At 43.0% G+C, this 21847-nt stretch overlaps 1 protein-coding gene across 9 annotated transcripts in view; it reads right to left on the reverse strand.

Moving 5' to 3' along the window:
• The window catches only part of RIN2 (Ras and Rab interactor 2), a 215450-nt gene that overhangs the window by 43741 nt on the left and 149862 nt on the right, over positions 1-21847 (reverse strand). For 7 of the 9 annotated variants that reach the window (XM_029916515.1, XM_029916513.1, XM_029916514.1 and 4 more), the window contains one exon: positions 19172-19272. In XM_029916515.1, the coding sequence (XP_029772375.1) occupies positions 19172-19272 (101 nt within the window). Of the gene's footprint in view, positions 1-16982; positions 17081-18772; positions 19346-21847 lie in introns of those variants that run through there. The other 2 variants (XM_029916521.1, XM_029916519.1) reach the window with 2 other exon arrangements.

Raw genomic sequence — 21847 nt, forward strand, 5'->3', positions numbered from 1 at the left:
TAGCCCGGGGAGCTTAAACATGTTGTGGTGGCCAGACTGCACCCCAGATCAAATAAATCATGCATTTTGGGGTGGAACACAGACATCACAATTTTTAAAATTTCCCCAGGCAATCCCAACTTGCAGCCAAGTTTACAACCGCTGCATTGGATTGGCACTTGAGCCTAAGAGAGAAATCTCCTAGGGTTTGTAAAGCTACAGATTCCTGGTTCCAGCCCCAGAGGGTCTGATTCTGCATCTCAGGGGTGGGGCTCTGCATTTCTAACAAGTTCCAGGAGATGCAAATGCTACAGTCTGAGGAGCACTTGCTTGAGGTCTAAGAGCAAAACGTGCACTTGAACCTAGATCCAATTAGGTAGGGTGGGTTTTTGGGGGGTAAGGTTGGGGTTGGGGGGAGGCTGGTAACATGCCAGTCAAATAATTCTCCAAAGTCAAATAAACCTTTCATCCCTGCCATCTCAGGTTGGCAATATTGTACCACGAGCAAATTTCTACAGTCTCTAACACAGTAATCCTAACACTCACGTATGTGGTAAGTAAATATGTTGACACTTCTGCCTCCCTTAAGAGGGCACGTCCTGTGATGCTTCAGTTGTTCAAGAAGCTAAGGAGCCTTTGTTTTGACAACCAACCTCAGTCTAAAAACCCAGTGCCCAGCCAGGAAGACAGTGGATAAGATTCATAAGGCTTCATAAAGGAGCAACCATAAATTAGATCTTGTCTTTACCTATGACTAAGCTGACTCCTTTCTTTAACAGCCTTTTGAGATTTTATAGTATAAGACCAATTGAAAGAGGGGCTCCTGGGTGACTCAGTTGGTTAAACGTTAACTCTTGATTTCATCTTACAGTTCGTGGGTTCAAGCCCCACATTGGGCTCTGGGTTGACAGCACAGAGCCGGCTTGGAACCCCCTCTCTGCCCCTCTTCTGCTCTCCTTCTCTCTCAAAATAAAAATAAACTTTTTTTTTTAAAGACAGATTAAAAGAAAGAAAGAAAGAAAGAAAGAAAGAAAGAAAGAAAGAAAGAAAGAAAGAAAGAAAGAATACATTAGCTTTTATCAGAGCCAACCTTCAGGAAAGAACTAATGTGGGAAATGTTGAATCTGCACTGCACACTGTTGGTGCCCTGTTCAGTCCCCTTTTACCAGACCAGGCACCCATGCCCCTGCTGCCATGAGCGCTGGACGCTGTAAGCTCACAGTTTTCCCCTTTCCTGGGCATATCCAGAAAGTCATGTCCTCCCCAGGAGCGACATTTTGCTACTGACTTGCTGATGCAGGGCGTAGAGGAATGGCCTTCTTGCCTGAAGGCGGGACAACTCTGGGGTGCTATTCATGTTGCAGAGCTCTCCGCGGGATCAGGCTGTGGCTAGACTCCAGTTGTCCCCATATCTTTGCCTGGTTTCCTGCTCGTCCCTGAACGCACCCCTCACTCCTTCACAGGCTGCTCCTGAGACCCTATCTCAATAAATCACGGCACAAGAATCTGCATCTCAGGCTCTGCTTTTAGCGAATTCAATCTGAAACAGAAACTGAAGAGATGAATAGAAACTACTGATTCCTAAAACAGATGTCTGCTTGTATATATCAGGGGTGGGAGTGGGCTTGGGGTTGGGGGTGGGGGAGTGGATCGGGAGGTGGCAAAGAATGAGTGGTTTATAAAAGATAAGCCAGTGTGATATCACCCAGGAGCTTCTCATATGGCATCGTCATGGTGGGATGGCCAGCACACAAGACCCACCTCCCCTTTTGAGCTTCATCTTTCTAATCTGCAAGTGGTAGATAACCCCTCAACCACAGTATAGGTGTAAACCTGATGCAAGCAAGAATCCTGAATGGATGCTAACATCAGTAGGTGAAAGATTGTTAGGGGACAGAACATTCACAATCTTAAAATATCACCCCACAGATTACTTATTATGAAGAGGAAAGGTTCTTTGACAATAGAGAAATCTGGGAGACACTATCTTTTAACAATTTTTTAACATTTATGTATTTATTGAGAGACAGAGAGAGACAGAGAGTGAGCTGGGGAGGGGCAGAGAGGTAGGAAGTTACAGAGTCTGAAGCAGGTTCCAGGCTCCAAGCTGTCAGCACAGATCCCGACATGGGGGCTCGAACTCACGAACCATGAGATCATGACCTGAGCCAAAGTTGGACACTTAACTGACTGAGCCACCCAGGCACCCCTGGGAGACACCATCTTAAACAAACAATTAGTATTGACACCTCCAGCAATGAGACACCTGACATCACGTGCCTCAGATGTGATGCTCGGAGAAGGTTGGTTACAATACCACCTGGGTCATCTCCCTGCTCCCAAATGTGTTTAGAATATACACAAAAGAAAGCTATCCAACAAATCCAAAGTCAGGGACTTTCTGCAAAACAATTGGCCTGAACTCTTCAAAATATCAATGTGACCCAAAAAAATGTTTTAGAGGCTGTGGGATTATTATAAATAAAAGGAGAATAAAGAGACATGATAACTATATGGAGTACACAGAATTGATCAAATATGGCATAAAAACATAGCTATAAAGAACAATTGGAGATATTTGAATAAGGAGGTATAACAAATAATATTGTATTAATGTCTACTTTCCTGACTGTGGTAATTTTATTTATGTTGGAAAATGTTCTTGTTCTTAAGAGATACAAACTGCAGAATTTAGGGTCAAAGCATGAAAATGTTGGAAAGTGTCAAATGGTCAGCACCCTATCCTCCTTCAAAAAATGTGGGGGTGGGGGAATTTAGAAATAAAGAAAATGTGGCAAAATTTCAACAATTGGTGAATTTAGGTGAATGGTACTATTCTTAACTTTCCTGTAATGTTTGAAATTTCTCAAAATAATAGGTTGGGGAAAATACCTACCATCTTCCTGAGATATTGAGTATAAAATTCATGTACCTATTCAACTATTACTAGTATTTCCAAGCATCTAGGCTTGCTTTCATGGGGAGAGAAAACTCAGATATGGATTCAGTGAGACCCACAGCCACATACGAAAATACCGGCAAACCCCAGAATGCCTCACAAATGTAAGGTGCCTCTATAGGGACAGAGAACAAACTCTGGGAATCTCATCTACTGTATCTGCCCTCAATCCAAATGACCGAGACCTAGTTGGCTCTGAGGTACCTCATGGCTCTGAAGCAGCCCAATTGATATTACACCCACTCGGGGGACAGGGCTCTCCAGCACCAGCTACATTGTGGTCACACCCAATTTAAGGCTCTTTTGAGTGTGGGATGAGAATGACTTTCTACTTGGCTGTATTCCCTTCGTTTACAGGGCCAAGCATTAGTAACCTAGATAGGACCAGGAAGAGGTGACTCCAGAAAGCATGTTCTAATGTAGGATAGGCAGAAAGACACTAGGTCCAGTTTTATTAAATTGCACAGACTCAGATTCATCTCAAAGACACCAACAATTTGCAGCAGAGTTTCTGAATGATGCCCTTTCTTGTCCCAATCCAAAATTCCAGAGGATTGCATCTTCTAGTGACCGAGCTCCCAAACACCACATAGGAGGTGTGTTTACTTTGACTTTGCAGGAGTCTCTTTTCAAACAAATGACATGGAGGACACAGCAATATATAAAGTACATAAGACTTTGATGTAAGTTGTCTCTGTGGAAAAAAATACTGGTACAGTAAATACAGTCAACAACCTTCCATACATAAGAATCCTAATTCAGCTGTTGAATAGCAAAAGTGAAGCCTAAAGGTCTAGATCTGAGGCATAATGCCAAGTTATTACTATCAACAAGTTGATACATTCCATTTGACTAAAGAGTCCCAGCACAGGTGCAGTGTCCTGGATGGCTCTGTCCTCAGGACATGAGGACAAACCAAGTACACACAAAAAACAAAAAGCCAAGTCCCCTCTGTCTGCATTAAAAACAAACCTTCATTAAGCTGAACAATTATATTTTTGAAATGGACAATTTACAGCAACATCTGTCGCTAGCGATCCTTGATTATATTTTAAAGACAAAAGCTGTTTCAATTAAATACTTAAAAATGTGCTATGAATTTTTCTTTCTAAAGCAGACCAGTAGATCATAATTCAGCTAAAAAAAGGGATGGCTTTAGTGAATTAACAACTTCTAAGAACGTCTCATAGACTTATGGCAAGTCCTCTGAAATTAAATAAAGCAGGTGGTGACTCTAATTAGTAAGACTCTCCTACACCACTTGCTATGGTTCTCTGGCTCCCTTCTGCATTTTTGCATGTATGAGAATGTTGCCTCTGCACAATCACTATCCTGTCTGCCTTGGAATTTGGTACAGGTGCAATCTACCTGTGTGGAAAAACCACTTTTATATTTTGTCTAGGCACTCTGTTTTGCTTCCACTTACAGAATTAATGGGCCCTGGACACTGGACATCTGGAGACATTAAGATGACCAAGTCAGCAGGAGAGCTTGAAGAAAAGACTATCATGACCTTCTAAAATACAGTTTAGCCTTTGACTTTTGCCTCTTTCTTCTCTAGTCCCTAATTCCTGGTCCTAGATTCCACCCCTGGTCTCCTGTATCAGGCTTTACAAAAGTGCGGAAGGTGAGTCTCTCTTAGCAGAGGACTCCCTGCTTGCTTTCAGACCTATCCTGGGGATGTACTTAGAGCTGAGTAATCTGCAAAAGCCACCTCAGGTTTGGATATGAAGTGGTGAGTGGCAGGCTCCATGAAGGTCTTACCTGGATTTCCAGAAAAGTGCTCCCTGATAACTCAAACTTTACTAAGACTCAATGCTCTTCCTGAAGGCTGAGCACTGGTGGACCTTCCCAACTTTTGAGAAAACTAATAGTTTTTCCTTGTTTACATGGTGTCTAATAAACAGTCATAGAATGAATCATGACAAGTTGACGGGGTTAATTATAATAATAGGAGGCTGATCCCATCAAGAAAAAAACACAGTAAAACAAAAATAAACAACAAAAGCAGAACCTTGGCTTCCAAGGTACTTTTGTCCAGGACTTAATTAAGGCTTAAGAGTCATCATATTTCCTGTCTCCCTAACAAAGAGCTGTAGTCCTGCTATAAAGTAAAGAATTCAAAAACAAAACAAAACCATACTTGGTGGGATAGTGTAGATTAATTTTGATACTTCATAAATTCTCTATGGTTTATTAAAATTGACAATATTTCCCAAAGAATGTTGGATATACTAAGGCAGTCCATTGAATGCTCAGTACTTATTTTAATAGCTACATTCATTTAGTGCAGTTCCCAGTTATGGCAGAGATATTATACTTACTTTTTTCCCCAATATTTTTGTTGTGGTAAAACATACACCCCATAAAATTTACGATCTTAACCATTTTTAAATGTACAGTTCAGTGGTGTTATGTAAATCCATATTGTTGTTGAACCATCACTATCATTCATCTCCAAAACTCTGTTCCTCTTGCAAAACCGAAACCTATGCCTAGTATTAAGTACTCCCCCAACTCTGGAAAACCACCATTCTACTTTAGGTCTCTATAATTTTGACTCCTCTAAGTACCTTATATAAGTGGAATTATACACTATTTGTCTTTTCATGACTGGCTTACTAAATTTACTTTTAAAAATATACGTAAAAGTTAAGTAAATTTAAAGAAAAATGTTAGGCAGATCAATGCTAGGCAGGATGGTGCAAGAATAAGAAAATAATGTGGCACAACTTGTGGGATTTGGGCTGGGACAATTGTGATTAAAACATAAGGACATTTCCCCCATATTAATGTTTACAAACCTTGCTCTTGGACTCAAGAGAAGAGATGATCCTGAGAAAGCATCTATTTTCTATTGCTCAGATCCTTCCTTGCCCGGGATCAAGCTATTCTGGAGTGCCCATTGGTCACTGGCTCCAACCCTCATGTCAAAACCAAGGTCAGATCCTGTTCCTTCCTCTGTGTCCTGCAGCTGCAAGTAATCTTTTGACACATTCAATTCCTTCACTCACTGTGTGTGTGCCTCTGGGGCACTTATCCCATTTGACTCTGCATTATACTTATGTCTCTTACTAGCCTAACTCCAGCCCAGGCAGGCATTGCCCTCATGCCTGCTGTATGCATGATGGGGGACTGGGTAGGAGTCATCTGCAAACAACATGTCTATTCATTGTGAGTGAGGAAAAGGAGAAGCTCAGTGGGCAACAAGAAACATCACAGGCAATGGGTCTCTCCATTAGTTTTTTTTCTGTGTCCCCCATGCATCATCTCTGGTTCAGGCCTTTCCTCAGCCAATGATAGAATCTGGCTGCTAAGTTCCAGTGTAGGAAACAAAAGGTTCTTGTTTCTGTGTTTATCAGGAAATGGGTGGCAAAAATCACCACAGCTACCAAGATCTCCCTGGCCTTTGGCCATCTTAAGGCCTGGGGTGAGAAAAGGAAGCAGTCCAAATTCTTCTAAACAACAAATCCAAAGTGTTAGCAGCTCCTTCGTCACTTCTCATGAATTTCCTTCATTGGACAGCCCCTCCAACCTCCCACCAGCTGGCAAGGGGTAGGCTATGGATATAAAAGCCAATGCTGAGTTTTAGCTGACACCCACTGATGCATGGCATTAGTGATACATGCTCCATTCAAGGTTCTCAAATACAGAAAGCCTAAATCCAACATGGAGGAATGAGATTTAATTGCAAGAAAAGAGGTCAACATGTACTAGCTGGGTGAGCACAGAGAGGACAGGGGTAAACAGTATTGGCAGGTAAGCTGTCTTCAGTGAAGGCAGATGAACCCAAACCCAGAGTGGGAATCCCACACACACACACCTATGCCGTCTTTATCATTGAGTTGTCAACAAAATTCTCATTTACTTGGAGTCAGAATGCATTGACATGCAAATTTCCTGCATATGTGAATCAACATTAAGGTGCTAAGTTTGGTAAGACATGCATGGTTTAATGTGGTCAACCCTGATTCTGGCCTATACTCAGTCTCACCGTCACCAGTGGTTTGGTAGAAAGAACACTAGTAGCCAGATAGAATCAAAGCCTCAGCTGACTCTTCATAACTGTGAAGCCTTGGCCTGTTCCTCCAGGTCACTCAGACTGTTTCCTTGTCTCTAAAGATGGAGTAATGTGGGAAGAAGGAATATGTTACTAAAACAAAACCTGAAAGGAACAGAGTTTGGAACATCCTGAGAACTAAGAGTAAAGATTATGTTCAGCAGAGTATCGGGCATCTCTTTCACTGTCCCCTAATTTTCAGAAATTCAAAAAAAGAAAGCAAGTCAATCCATTCTAGGGTGCACATGAACTATTCTATAAACACAACTCCAGAGTTTGCTTTGTCAGCATTACATGGGGAACTTCTTGAGGATGGTCCCTGGCAGGTCCTCATGACTGGAATGTTGTCCATTGACCATTAGGGCCTGGTCCCCACCTGGACTCTGGTGCTTGCCATCCTCAACTTAAAGACGGGAGAAATAAAGGATGAAAAAAGCTTCTTCTCTTGACATTTCTGTATTGGTCTTTCCATGCATATGCTGTCTCTCAAGGGGTCTCCCTTCCTCATTCTGCCTGTGTGAAGACTTCAGCCTAGAAAGCTTCTTCACATGATGTTGTGCAGTGGGCCTCAAAGGCAAGAGGTACAGCCTGGGGCATGTCACTGCCCAAAGGCTCAGGCTTCCAGCTACATGAAGTCAATGTAAGAATCATCTTAAGAATCAAGGACTGTGGGGCACTTGGGTGGCTCAGTCAGTAGAATGTCCGACTCTTGGTTTTGGCTCAGGTGTGTGAAGCCTGCTTGAGATTCTCTCTCTCCCTCTACCTCTGCCCCTCTCCCTGCTTGTGTTCTCTCTCTCTCTGTCTCAAAAATATATATAAATAAACATTAAGAAACAAGAGTTAAAGACCAGACAGAAGTCAGAGTCCTCCATCTACTGTGGCCTTGCTCTTGGAACAGGAGATCCCTACTACATACCAAATGGAAGCAAATACACCCCAAATGCCAGCCATGGCCAACATGCCAAGCTCAGTGGGAAATGAATCAAGGGCTTCCTTAATATCTGGTGAAGAGAAGTGAAGAGTCTGTCATCAATGGTTTGTGAAAATATATGAGTCAAAGAGGCCTGTTATGTGGAGGGACAGAAGAAAACAATTGCTCATACTGAAAAGATCCATCTGATAAAACTTGTTGGCAGAGGTACCAATTTCTGTTACAAACACAGTCATACACACACACACACACACACACACACACACAGAGCAAATAAAAATTCTCAGAAAAATCTTCTATGTCAAAAATACCTAGTAGTTGGTGTCCAATGATATCTTACTTTCAATCAAGAAACATTTCTTTAGAGTCTGTGAAGCTAATTAAACCCCTACTCTGTAATATTTAAATCTGGAGGGAAAGGGAGATTCAAATTCATTCTGGCTCTATGGAGGGCCTTGGCTAATCTCTCAGCTAATAGAAAAATTGCTGGGGAAGCTGAGGGAACTTTTACCCACCACTCAAGATGGGAAAAGTGTGGGGGAGGCCTGAGGGAAGGGATATCCCTGTAAGGATCACTGTGTGTTTACCTGAGTCCAACAGCAATTAGAGACTGTCCAGCTTTGCTCCCTGCTTGAGGTCAAAATGCTAGAAACTGATAGAACTGGGTCCAGCTCTCTGTATGGTGCCATTTCCCTACAGCATACAAGTTGATATTTTAATTCCTTGGGGCCTTTTTTTGCCCCCTAAAACTCCAAAAGGAAAAAGGCTAATATATTTTGGGTTCTGGGTTTTATTCCCACAGAATTCCTGCTGCTCTTTGAGGGAGGGGGCCTGAGCTTCCTCAAAAAAATTTCTAAAAGCACATCCACAGATTTTTGTGAAAGCCTTGAGAGCCTTCGGTGATTTTTCAGTTCTATCTACTGAGGAATGGGAGGGGAGAATGAACAAGGCAGATATGGGAACAAAAACACATATCTGCCTCCGGGGAGGAGGAGGGATTGCCATTTTCATGGAGGAGAAAGATCTGGTGACTTCTGTGGCCTATGAACTTCCTGTCATTGCGTCTCCAGCTAGAGATGAAAAGGGCAGATATGGAAACAATACTGGCACGGGCCTTTATTGGTGCCTGTAAAACTAAGAAATAGAAACAAAGAAACTGTTGTCCTGGCTGCCCTTGGAGTTGAAAACAGAGAAGGAGCCATGTGGGCTCTAAGTTTTGGCCCACTTACTCTTGACCCTGAGCAGTGGCACACACGAGACTTCACGGAAAGGCAAACAGTTCATCAACTTGCTGTTCTTAGAGTTTAAGTGCTTTTGGTTACACTAGTGTTATTTCACAGACTAAATCACAACTGCATTCTGACAAATCAGATATTTTGTGGCTGAATCAACTACCAATGTAATAGTGAGGCAAGGTCTGTATAGGGTAAAATGTATCTAACTCCAGAGTATGCCGTTGATAAAATTATGTCCAAGGGTACTGTAGATTGGGAAGCTAGCCACTAAACTGGATGGCATGACCCCTCAACACATATGGAATCAATATCTAGGACATGCTGTGCATTTTGATGATGATCAGAAACCCCCTTGTAAGTCTGTGAAAATCATGCATGATCTGCCATTTAAATGCACAGAAAAACAGTGCATGGATACATACCAAGGAAAAGATACACAATAGCCAACAATCAAAACTGGTTCTATCTCAAGGGGTGAGTTCATGGTAACATTTTTATTTTTTGCATTGTGTGTTTTCCACAATGTACATCAAAAAATAACTCTTACGTGTTTTTCTCAAAAATCTTCCTCAGTATAATAGATATCACCAATCAAAGCAGACTAAAGAGCGGTTTGGGGCATTTTTGATCTGTAGGCTTATCTCATTCTTTAAGGTTAATGTGGGAGCTCATCTTTCCTAAAACCACCTCCTACCTGGAGTTAGTTACCTGCTTCTTCCTCCAGGTCCCGGCACATCTAGTATACTCCACTTTTATATTCTCATTCCATTACATGATTCTCATTTATAGTTTGTGCTCCCTACAGCCTTCACTGTCCAGGTATTTCAACAAATAGCACATACTTAATACATATTTTCTTGAAGTTGGGCTTAATTGTTGCTACACCGATAACAGTATAGGCAAAGAGTTGATCAATCCTCACAGAATTCCTTTAAACCATATTCCAAACACCTAGAAGTGGCTTCAAATCAAGAAACAGTTTAAGGGATTAGTGGAGGAAATAAATCAAGCTAGTCCTAGCAGAGTAACTTCAATGCGCATGATAGGAAAATGTCTTACTAAACTGTTATCACTATGTGATCTCCCCTAATTATGAACAATGCCATGACCCCAAAGCACTCCACGTGGCCTGTCTCCACTGAAGGAAAGAGTTGCTATGTTTATGGTATCACTTGGGAGTTTCAGATGAAAGGATTCTTGACTGTCTTTCAGAATGCAATCTCAACTCAAGTCAAAGAACTTTTCTTTCCTGTCTCCCATCAGATATTCTGAATTTTATTTATTTTTGAGAGAGATACAGAGCATGAGTGGGGCAGGGGCAGAGAGAGAGTTGGGGGAGACACAGAATCTGAAGCAGGCACCATGCTCTTAGCTGTCAGCACAGAGCCCGACATAGGGCTTGAACTCATGAACCATTAGATTATGACATGAGCTGAAGTTAGACACTCAACCGACTGAGTCACCCAGGTGCCCTTCTCGTCAGATATTCTTTAAGAATGTGAAAGGGAGGGGCACCTGGGTAGACTGGTCAGGTAAGCGTCTGACTGATGCTTGATTTCTGGTTGGGTCAGTTTGTGAGATGAAGACCCATGTCAGACTCCATGCTGACAGCACAGAGCCTGCATGGGATTCTCTCTCCCTCTCTCTTGCCCCTCCCTGGTTTGTGCACATGTGCACATGCATTCTTTCTCCCTCCCGCCCCCCCAAAAAAACATTAAAAAAGAAAAAAATGTGAAAGTTGGCACTGAATATTCAAGAGTTAGTGGAAATGTGTGTTTACAATCCTTAGAGAATGTGTGAGAAGAAACCATAAACTTTAAAAAATGTTTATGTATGTATAAACCTATGAATGTAATCTCTATACCCAACATGGGACTCAAACTCATGACCTCAAGATTAAGATTCACACCTTCTTCAGACTGAGCCATCCAGTTACCCCAAAGAATTTGATAACACCAAACACTCTTTTCATGGGACTTAAGATACTGTGAGATACACCCAATATTCTGTAGCCGAAGATTTTGTGAGCTTCTGGGTTCTGCTGAACCAGACAGGAGCCCACAGGAAAGGAGGAAAACCAACCTTTGGGACACATGTATTCTAGGAGAGTGGCCTGTTCTCAGATGCTGTGGAACCTTAGGATGAACCCCCAGCCCTGAACCAATGGCCTGCAGTGCACGAAGCGTTCTAGGTTCTGGCAAAGAGGAAATATTTGTTCTGCTGGCTAATAGTGCCCACGACACAGAAACCATGTGAGAAGATGAAATACAAACTGATTTCTGCATCTGATGACTTAACCTTTTTCCTGACAACCTTGTGAATGCGCTCTCCAAAATCTTCAGAAGTGGGCATAAATTAATGAAGAATGATCACTTTGTATCTGACTCTTCAAGAGGAAAAGGTGGAAAGGAATAATATGGAGTGACATCAAATTCCATGTCTAAATTCACTGCAGTTGAAAACATATACTTAAAAAGAACATACTTTTTTAAAATACGGGAAATTGCATTCGATACAGATGTATTCTGCATTTCAAAGAATTAAAACCCCAAGTATAGTATAGCTGTATTGGATTTATGCACATACATTTCTTAGTTATGATGTAGCTAATGGTCTTGGCCAAAATAATTCATGAGATGCTGAATACATCTGCATGTAAGTACTGAACAAAGTAAAGCATAAAGCAAAAGAATCCAAGACACAGGGAGAAATTCATTGCCATATTTTTTCTGCTACAGGTTTATAATCTAAGATTATATGCAGAAATATAAATAGTAAAAGGTATGCACATATTTACACCTTTCTTATAATTTTTGGATTGTCTTCCGTTTTTATCTCTTCCCCCTGAATAATCCTCTCCATAACTCAGGCTTTCCATAAATACCACCCAATTAACTGGCTGTAGGCTCAGAATGCCCCATGATTTTACCCTTGAACTTAATCCTGTAAGAATTATAAAATGATGCTCTGCTATGGGTGCCTGGGTGGTTCCATTGGTTGGGCGTCTGATTTTGGCTCAGGTCATGATCTTGCTGTTCATGAGTTCAAGTGCTGCATCAGGCCCTGTGCTGACAGCTCAGAGCCTGGAGCCTGCTTTGGATTCTGTGTCTTCCTCTCTCTCTGCCCCTCCACTGTTCACTCTGTCTTTGTTTCTGTCTCTGTCTCTCTCTCTCAAAAACAAACATTAACAAAATTTAACAAAATAAAATAAAATAAAATAAAATGATGCTCTGCTAAAACCAAAGAGTTCCCATTCCTGACTTCCACAGCACTAAGATCAGTACTTGAGTCATAGCATACAAGTACTCTTACCTGTCTTCATCCATCATATTTCCAGAAGCTCTAAATCCACACACCCATCCAAATGGCTAAAATCAAAAAGCACCCAATACCAAGCATAGACCAGGAGAATACAGCATCAGAACTCTCATACACTATTGGTGGAAGCGTGAATGAATATGTGGTTGAGAAAATTCTTGGGCATCAATTACTGGTGTTGAATATTTAACAATCCTACAATGCAACATTTAACCATCCTACAATGCAACAATTCTACTCCTATATTCCTGAGGCATGTCACCAAAAAACATGCACAAGAATGGGTAGCAGCATTATTCAAAATAGCCCCAAACTGGAAACAACTCAAATATCCATCAACAGTAGAATTGATAAACTGATCGTGTTGGGTTCACAAAATGGAATACTATACAAAACATCGAAAAAAAGAAGTCAGGGTTAAAAGAGCACATGCTGCATGATTTTAGTTTATGAAGTTCAAAAACAGGCAAAACTAATCTATGGCAACAGAAATCAAGAGTGGTTATTCTCAGGGTGCACAGCACTTGAGGGGTGCTGAGAATGTTCTGTTTCTTGATCTGGGTGACCCTATGTGGTACGTTTATCACTGAAAATTCATCTAGCTGTGTTCTTATTTGTGTGTTTTTCTTAATCATGTTTTATTTCAGTGGAAGGGTTTTTTGGTAAAGCAGCACTAAGTGAAAATGGGTCGCTCTGGATGGCCACAGAGCAGTACTATGGTCACCGTTGTTGGCAGAGTTAATGCAGTGGAATGCTGGGCATCTCTTCCCCAACCTGTAAGCCACTGATCTTCTCTTCTGACCTCGTGTTCTAACATCGGTCAAGTGGAAAAAGTGAAGGGTTGTACCAGGGACAGGCAGTCTGAGCCTCTTGTGGTTTTGGTATCAATGCCACTGCATAGCGCTGGGAAGCCAGAACATCCCAGGGACATAGCCCCTTCCAGAAGAAGTCAGTATGGTCATCAACTGATTTCTACTACAGTATTGGGCAGAGCTGGCCAAGGAATTTTTGGGATCTGTATGTTTGGTTTTGGGATGGGGTCGGGTTGGGGTTGGGGGTAGAGTTTCAAGACAGTGATTCCCAGTGATCTACTTAGTCTGGAGTGTACGTGCAAGGTGACACTCAGAGTGAGGGAGGGAAAGGAGAGAAAGAGAGAAAACAAAGGCAACAGAAGCAGCCTTCAATGACCTGAGCCAGGAAGGACTCTCAGCATCCTGCAAAACCAGCCTGAGCCTTATCTCATGAAGCTGCTTTGTTTGATCCCTTTACTCTACCTGAGGACAAAGGAAACTTTAGAGACTTATCTTAGCCTAGAGATGATGGGTCCAGACAGCGATGAGGGTGGGGCACAGGCCTACATCAGGCCGCTGTACTTGCCCTAACTGAAAAGGGACTGTGAAATCATGGAGGAGGGAAAGGAAAGTACAAAGCCTTTATTTCCTCACACTCTGGTCCTTGGGGGCGATGAAGTGGAGAGAAAGAAGATACAGGAAATAGCATTTAGAGAGTGCAGGAACAAGAAATCCTTGACCTCTTTCTCGGCTTCCTCGCTTCTTTTTTGGTAAAATGCTAGCAGAGGGCATGTAGTTGATTTAATCAGATGTGCCTCTATTAGCAGACATTAACAACAGCCCATAGTACAGAAGTGATGGAGGAAGCATGGCTGGCACTTAGCAGGAAAGTGCCCTGGCCCCTCTTCTTGGCTAGGGAGCAAGTGAAGGCTCATCACCCATTTTCAACTTCATATTTTTTTATGCACCAGCTGAGGTCCCCTAACTGCTTTACAGGGTAATGTATTGTTTCTGCAAGAGGCTTCTGATACTTTGATACCTTTAGAATATCCAAAGAACTGGCATCTTTCGTTCATTCATTCATTCATTCATCATTCATTCATTCATTCATCATTCATTCATTCATACAAATATTTACTGAGTATATGCCACATGCCAGACACTACTCTAAGGCACTGAAAAAAACAAAACAAAACAAAGCAATGAACACGGACCAAACCTCTGCTCTCAGTGAACCTCCTTCTTCTTGCTGGCAGGCACAATTTAAGCAAGTGGACATATATGTCAAATCTGTGCAAGTTCTATGAATAAAAATAAAGCCAGCTAAGGTGACAGAAGAAATGAGGGTCCAAAGGCGAATGCTTCCTGGAGGAAGGGCATTCCAGGTAGAGGGAACAGTAAGTGCAAAGGCCAAGAGGTAGGAGCCTTCTAGGCAAGGAGCTGGTGTATCTGGAGCAGAGGGGTGAAGAGGGCAGAGGTTGTAAGAGAAGATGGTCAGGGGATGTGAGGAGACAGAGTCTGGAGCATCTCAAAAGACATGGTGATGATTTGGGTTTTAAATGAAAAATACTGGGGCGCCTGTGGCCCAGTCGGTTAAGCATCTGACTCTTGGTTTTGGCTAATGTCGTGATCTCGTGGTTGGTGAGTTCGAGTCCCACATTGGGCTCTGCACTCATAACGCGGAGCCTGCTTAGGATTCTCTCTTTTATCTCTCTGCCTCTCTCTCTGCCCCCACTGCATGCTCTTTCTCTCTTTCAAAATTAAATAAACTTTAAATGAAAAATACTGAAGGGCTTTGAACAGAAGTGACATGACTTGGATTTAGGTTGACAAAAGTCAGATCCTTCTCTATGCTCAGGGAAGGCAGGACAGGTGAAAGCAGAGACATTGGGCAGGGTGTCCTGCAGTGGTGCTGAGAACAAGTCGTCCGACTGGGATTCTTAGAGGTAGAGCTGCCAGGGTTTGGTGATGGATGGCAGCAGAGACATGAGAGCGAGGGCATGAGGGATGGCTGTGAGGCCCAAGCACCTGCAGCCATGGTCACTGGGCAGGGGAGGCCCAGGGAGGAGCCAGATCTGTGAAAGGAAACCAAGGGCTCAATGTCAGTTTTCGTGAGTCTGAGATGCCAGAAGTTGGCTAAATGGACAGCTGGATGCAAATATCTGGATTCAAAAGATCAACCTAGGGATGTAAGTTGGGAATCATCAATATACGCAGGGCATCAAAGCTACAAAACTGAATGGGTTTAACTATGAAATTAAACTAGAGATCTCTTTTAATAATCAATATATTGTGTTTACCTGATGCCAACATGGTACAAAGTCCTTTACAGCTATTAACTCACTTAATCTTTCCAGCCACTTTAAAGTCAATCTCCATTATTATCCTCATTTCACTGATGTGCACACCAAGACAGAGAGACTTTAAAATTTTTTCTTAATGTTTATTTATTCTTGCAAGATAGAGAGACAGAGCATGAGCAGGGGAAAGGCAGAGAGCGAGAGAGACACAGAATCTGAAGCAGAGTCCAGGCTCTGACCTGTCAGCACAGAGCCGGATGCAGGGCTTGAACTCACGAACCATGAGATCATGACCTGAGCTGATGTCAGACACTTAACTGACTGAGCCACCCAGGTGCCCCAAGGTGAAGAGACTTTTAAGCATCTTGCTCAAGGTTAGTGGGAAAGAGGAGGGGGGTGGGAGAAGAGAGGCTGAAGGCTTGAGTTCTGGGTGCTATCAAGTTAGGAAGTGAGGGAGATGAGGAGAAACCAGCTAGGAGACCAGAAGCCGCAGCATTCGAGATGGGAGGAAACTAGAGAGTATGGTGTCCCCCAAGTCAAGTGAAGCAAGTGTCCCTGGAAGGAAAGGTAGGTCAAGTGTGTTGGATGATGCTGATAGGTCACAAGGCAAGAATTGACCACTGGATAGGAAAATGACATCATTACTTTCACTAATCTGGTTTTGAAATTAACTTCCTCCCATTTTGAATCCAGGCAACAAATCCCAGTGGTTCCCACAATAAGTGAGACTCTGTCACCAATAGAAACCCCCAAACATTTTCATTGCTGGTATATAAGTACTATTTTTTCTCATCTTTGCTTCCAGATGAAAGTAATTCCTAGACCTTGCTTTATTTTTTATTGCTTATTTATTTTTTAAGAGAGACAGAGCGTGAGCAGAGGAGGGGCAGAGAGAGAGACACACACACAGAATCCGAAGCCGGCTCCAGGCTCTGAGCTGTCAGCACAGAACCCGACAAAGGGCTCGAACCCATGAACTGTGAGATCATGACCTGAGCTGAAGTCAGACACTTAACTGACTGAGCCACCCAGGCATCCCATAGACCTTGTTACTTAATGTTTCAATAAAGCAGTATCTGTGCAATGAAATCATGCATTTTAAGAATTCTGATCATTCTACTGTGATAGAATTGTTTTCCTTATGTCATCCTACATATTTTATTTTATGCATTTAAAATATGATTCTAAGAAGGGGATCCACGACACACAAAAAGGTTAAAGATTTCAAGCTCACCTCAATATTAACCACGAAGGAGCAACCAAAAGCCAATGCAGGTAGAGGAATAGTATTCCTCACCTAGGGCACCAGCTTGGCACTTAACCCACCATCCAACAAACTAAGGGACCATAGACATTTTGTGGTGACTGTGGCTGGGGTAGATAAGGCTATTATCACAGCTCATACTCACCGAGGACGCCACAGAGGAAGGCGACTCCAGTGCATCTGTGTAGCCACCGGAATATGCCCAATCAAGGCCCCGGGGGTAGAAGGTGATGATTCTTCTCTCTATGGGGTTTTCACTTGAGGTAAGGTCCTCTTTGCCCTACCTCTCTGATATCAGGTCACCCTGACATCATTGGGGAAAATAGAGGAACTAACAGCAAAGTCACCACTCCACACTTCCACAAAATCTGGAAGAGGCCCTGGCACAGAAGCCACAGCCTCATTAGTCTGGCTTTTTTCCAGATCACACAGGTCCTGAGTTAGTAGAATGAGGGCCATACCGGAGCTTTACCTTGTAGGGCAGTTAAGAGATTCAATGAGCTGGCAGCTGTGACGCACTTAGAACAGTGCCTGGCACATGGTAAACACCATATGCATTGTTCACTAAAGACAATCTTGCCTTTTCTCTTTCTTTCCCACTAAAAAAAGCACCAAGTTAAATTGCCTCTGAAATTTCACAAATTCAGTGTTAACCAACATAGCACTCAAGAGTAAGTGACATTAATCTGAAAAACATAGATTTTGTGGAATGCTGACACTCATTTTCAAACTTGAAAAGAAAGAGACAGATGCTAAAGAGTAAATGGCAACCCAGCCCTCCCACCCCAATACCTACTGCAGTCAGACATCAAGATTCTGATGACCCCTAACATATATCATGTCATCTAGAAAACCTAACGTCCCTGTGCCTTGCACACCAGGGAAGGCTGGTTTCTGCCACTGGCTGGTGTCTGTCATCTGCAGAGTTTGGGACTATCTTGCAGTATTGTGTTTCCTGAATATAGGAGAAATCTGCCCCTCAAGCTCTCTTCTTTGCCCTTCTGTTACCAGCCTGGACTCCCACTTTAATTTTAGCTCAGTAATGCAAAGGGTAAAGAGAAATCCGCTGGCTAAAGCTCCTCAGAGTTTAGTACTATTCTGCCTGCAGGGTGGAGAGTCTTTAATCAAAAACCACTGTGCATTTGTTTAATTTATGGGGGGGAAATTAGCCATTGAGGTCAAGGGAAATCATGGAATGCCAGCACTGCCGCAAGTAGCTTGGGGACCATCTGGTCTACCCCCGTAATTTTGTAGAGAAGGGAAGGAAATGGAGGCCACGCAGCATTTCCACAGCTACGAGGGAGTATAATTCCTCCAGAGACAACAGGAGAGTGAAAGCACTCTGTACCAGCTGCAAAATGCCTCTTTGCAAATTGCCTGCTCTCCCCGCAGGCTATGGCAGGGAACAAGTCGGGCTGGTTTGAAACTTGCCTGGGCAACCAGCACCACCTGGCTCGCCTGCTGTTGCAGGATTCCCGACTGTCTCATGACTCGTAAGCAAATCCTACTCAGGGAATCTCACCCCTGCACTACACCAGGCTGCCTCAACCCATTTCCTGGGAAAGAGAGGAAACCTAATAAGGAGTCTGGCCTCCAAGGCACCAAGTGTCCGTGCCATTTTGTTAGTGATTATATTCTGTTACCTTTGCTAGCAATGAATTATAGCATCCAAGAGCTAAGATGAGGTTTTAGTGACATCCTCCAACCTGCCACCCTGACCCTGGCCTCTGTACTCCCATTCTCCTGATAAAGACCACTCCCTTACAACTTACTCAGATCAGGTGCAATAGTGCATAACACAACAGGCCTAACCAGTATAACAAATTGCTCCCCCCCCCTTTTCCTTAATCATTTACAACCACATCCGCACTCCAATACACTGGGTCACATTTTTTAGGTTAATGGCCATGGTAAGCACTGAGATTTTTTTCTGACCTGAGAATGCAAAATGAGTCCATCCTCTTTAGAGCTCCCCTTTAAACCTTCTGGAGACTGACACGGGCTACACTGAATTCTATTTTGCACGCGTTGGATCCTGCTGCGTTATTGTTTCCATCACTGTGAGTAGGTGGATATCGAGGCTAGAACTTTAGGTTTCCGGGTTCTGGTGCCAGCAGGCATCGAGAGGTTGTAAAGTTCAAGTGCCTTCGAAGTGATTAAAATAAACAGACAACTGGTTCCTAGGCCACTCCCACCTCTTACAGAGAGCTTCATCTGGAGAGGCCACCACACTCCCAGTTCCCAAACTTCTGAGGAGCCGCAATGGCAGTCCTCGGAGCCGCTAGGGTTGGCTTAACCCCCATCTGACGCCCGGCACCTGATCGTCTCAGTCACCTGTGGGCTTCGCTGGGTTCCAGGCCATTTTCCAGGCTGACATCTGTCTGCACCATCTCCTGTTTCAGTTCTCCGATCTCCGAGGCGATTGTGTCAATGAGCTATTCAAAGACAAAAATAGTGTGACGTCAGACAGTGGAAGAGGCGTGCCCAGAGCCTAGGGAGCTTCAGCTACTTCAATAGGAGCACAGAGAAGACCACCCTTTTTTTTTTTTTTTAAATCCTGGCTGTGTGAATTTCCTCTAGCCAGAGGAAAAACATAAAGAGGGTGGGAGCAGATTTTTCTACAAAAATAAAAATAAAAAAGAGGAAGAACTTAGGTTTCGGTACAGCCCTAAGGAAAAGGATATGACACCCAGTTTGGTTTCTCAACATGAGTACAGAATGGAATAAACAAATCCTGGTAAAGCCAGGCTTCCACATTCGTTTTGTCAAAGTCAAAACTCAAGAGGAATTCCCTGCATTAAAACTTATACAATCATGGTTCTGATTACAGAAATAAGCATATTTAAAGGACCTATGTAGCTTGCAATCAATTTCCAGACCTTGAGCTTACTACTCATCTCATTCTTTGCTTTTTATTTATCCTTCTTAATAAAGAAGACTGTTCGGGGAGAAGGAAGAGAGAGGGCTGCACGGAGTGTGCAGTGGGGCAATGGAGAGGGAAAAGTGCCTTCTCGCAGAAGGCTCGTGTGGGCTTATAGCCTCTACCCGAACACCTGGGAAGAGGTTCCAGCTGACCCTCAAGTCTGGTCTAAACTCTTGAGGCCATAATCAGCCATCTAACAATCCTTCCTAGTGCAAACCAGGCACTCTATGTGTAGAGCAGCTGTTCTCAAAGTGTGTCACTGCTCACTTATTTTTAAAAACATACAGTTGTTCTTTCTACAAACATTATTTATGATATAATATAGAAGATTTCTCCTTATTTTGAAATAAATATTTTTAAAAATTCTCCATTTTAATTCCTAGTACAGCAAGTACCTATAGATATAATCCACATGAACACAAGCTCTTTGGGGTCTTCCACAATTTTTAATAGTATAGTAAAGAGACTTAAGGACTAAAAAGTTTGACACTCACAGTTATAGCTAAAGGCAGGTGTTGTCTTGCCTCAAGGAGCTTTTATCCCACCCAGACTCTGGGAGAAATTTCATTTAGTTTATATGCTGTTCTAAAATGTTGACCTCATCTGTTCATTCATTAATTCAACAAAACCTTTATGGGTACCCACTTCATGCCAGGTGCTACACGCACAGAGTAAGGTTGACAGTTCTCATGGTAGAGCACAGACCACAGCCCTGAGCCCTGAGAAGTGCCGAGATGAAAATGGAACACGGTGCGTAGGTGACAGCTAAGTGGCCACCACGCCAGTTAGGGTGGGATGGTGAGGGTGGATTTTGAGGAAGTGGTGACGCCCTGAATGACACGGGAGCCATGAAAAGATCAAGGGAAGACCCCTCCATACAGTGAAAGTCCCAGAGGCTGGGGTGGCATGTGGCAGGAAAGGCAGGCAGGGACCAGGTCTTATTAGCATTCTAGATCATGTATCCATAAATTTGAATTTTCTAAACTAAGAACCATCAAAGTCCTTTAGGATGGAAAGACATTTTCTTTGTTTTATGTTCTAAAAGGTCACCTTGGCTGCTGGTTACAGATGGTTTGTAAGGGCAAGAGAAGCAGCAAGACCAATTCTGAGGCACTGCAGTGATGCAGCAAGAGTGGTCCAGCTGGCTAAGACCAAGGTGGTAGCAGTGGAATTAGAAACAGGGGGAGGGGGAAATCCAGGAACAATTTAACACAGGAGTTGATGGAAGTTGACAGACTTAATGTAGAAGTGGGTAGGAAGAGAGGAATCAAGGACAACTCCAGTGCTTTTTTGGCTTGAAGAATCAGACAGATGGCAGTGCACTTGACTGACACGGGGAAGGGTTAGGTTTGAGGAATAAATTGAGTTGGATGTGGGGTAGGTTAAATGTTATTTGATATTCTTATTGGCCATCAAATAAATTTGGTAAGTGGCTTTTAACATTCAGTATGGAGATATTTACACATGTAGAAGTCATTGGCATATTTGTTAGCATTCTGAAGCCTGATGAGAGGGAGAGATTACCTGAGGGGAAAGTGGAGATAGAGAAGGGGTCCCTGCAAATCACTCTGCACACTCCCAATACTGTAAGGTCAGAAGAAGGGAGGCCAGCCCTGTCCTCCATGCATGATCCATCCTACTGTGTGTTCCTGGGATGCAAGCTGTAGGTGAACATTCAAGAAGACTTGGAAGAGAAAATGACCAGGAGATACTTTTTATATGTATCCCAGTGGCAAAAATCGAAAAGTCTGACAGTCCCAGGGTGGCTCAGTTAGTTAAGCATCTGACTTTGGCTCAGGTCATGATCTCACTGTTCATTGTTTCATGCCCTATGTCGGGCTCTGGGCTGACAGCTCAGAGCCTGGAACCCATTTCGGATTCTGTGTGTGTCTCTCTCTCTGCCCCTCCCCTGCTCGCACACTCTCTCTCTCTCAAAAATAAATAAACATTAAAATAAATAAATAGGTAAAAGCCTGACAATCCCAAATATTCGAGAATGTGGGAAAACAGGAATTCCCCAAATGCTGCTAGAGGAATGGGATTTGTAGAGCCACTTTGAAGAGCATTTTGGCAATGTCTTATAGAGT

The sequence above is a fragment of the Suricata suricatta genome, chromosome 12 (assembly GCF_006229205.1).
Source record: "Suricata suricatta isolate VVHF042 chromosome 12, meerkat_22Aug2017_6uvM2_HiC, whole genome shotgun sequence".
Lineage (NCBI taxonomy): Eukaryota > Metazoa > Chordata > Mammalia > Carnivora > Herpestidae > Suricata > Suricata suricatta.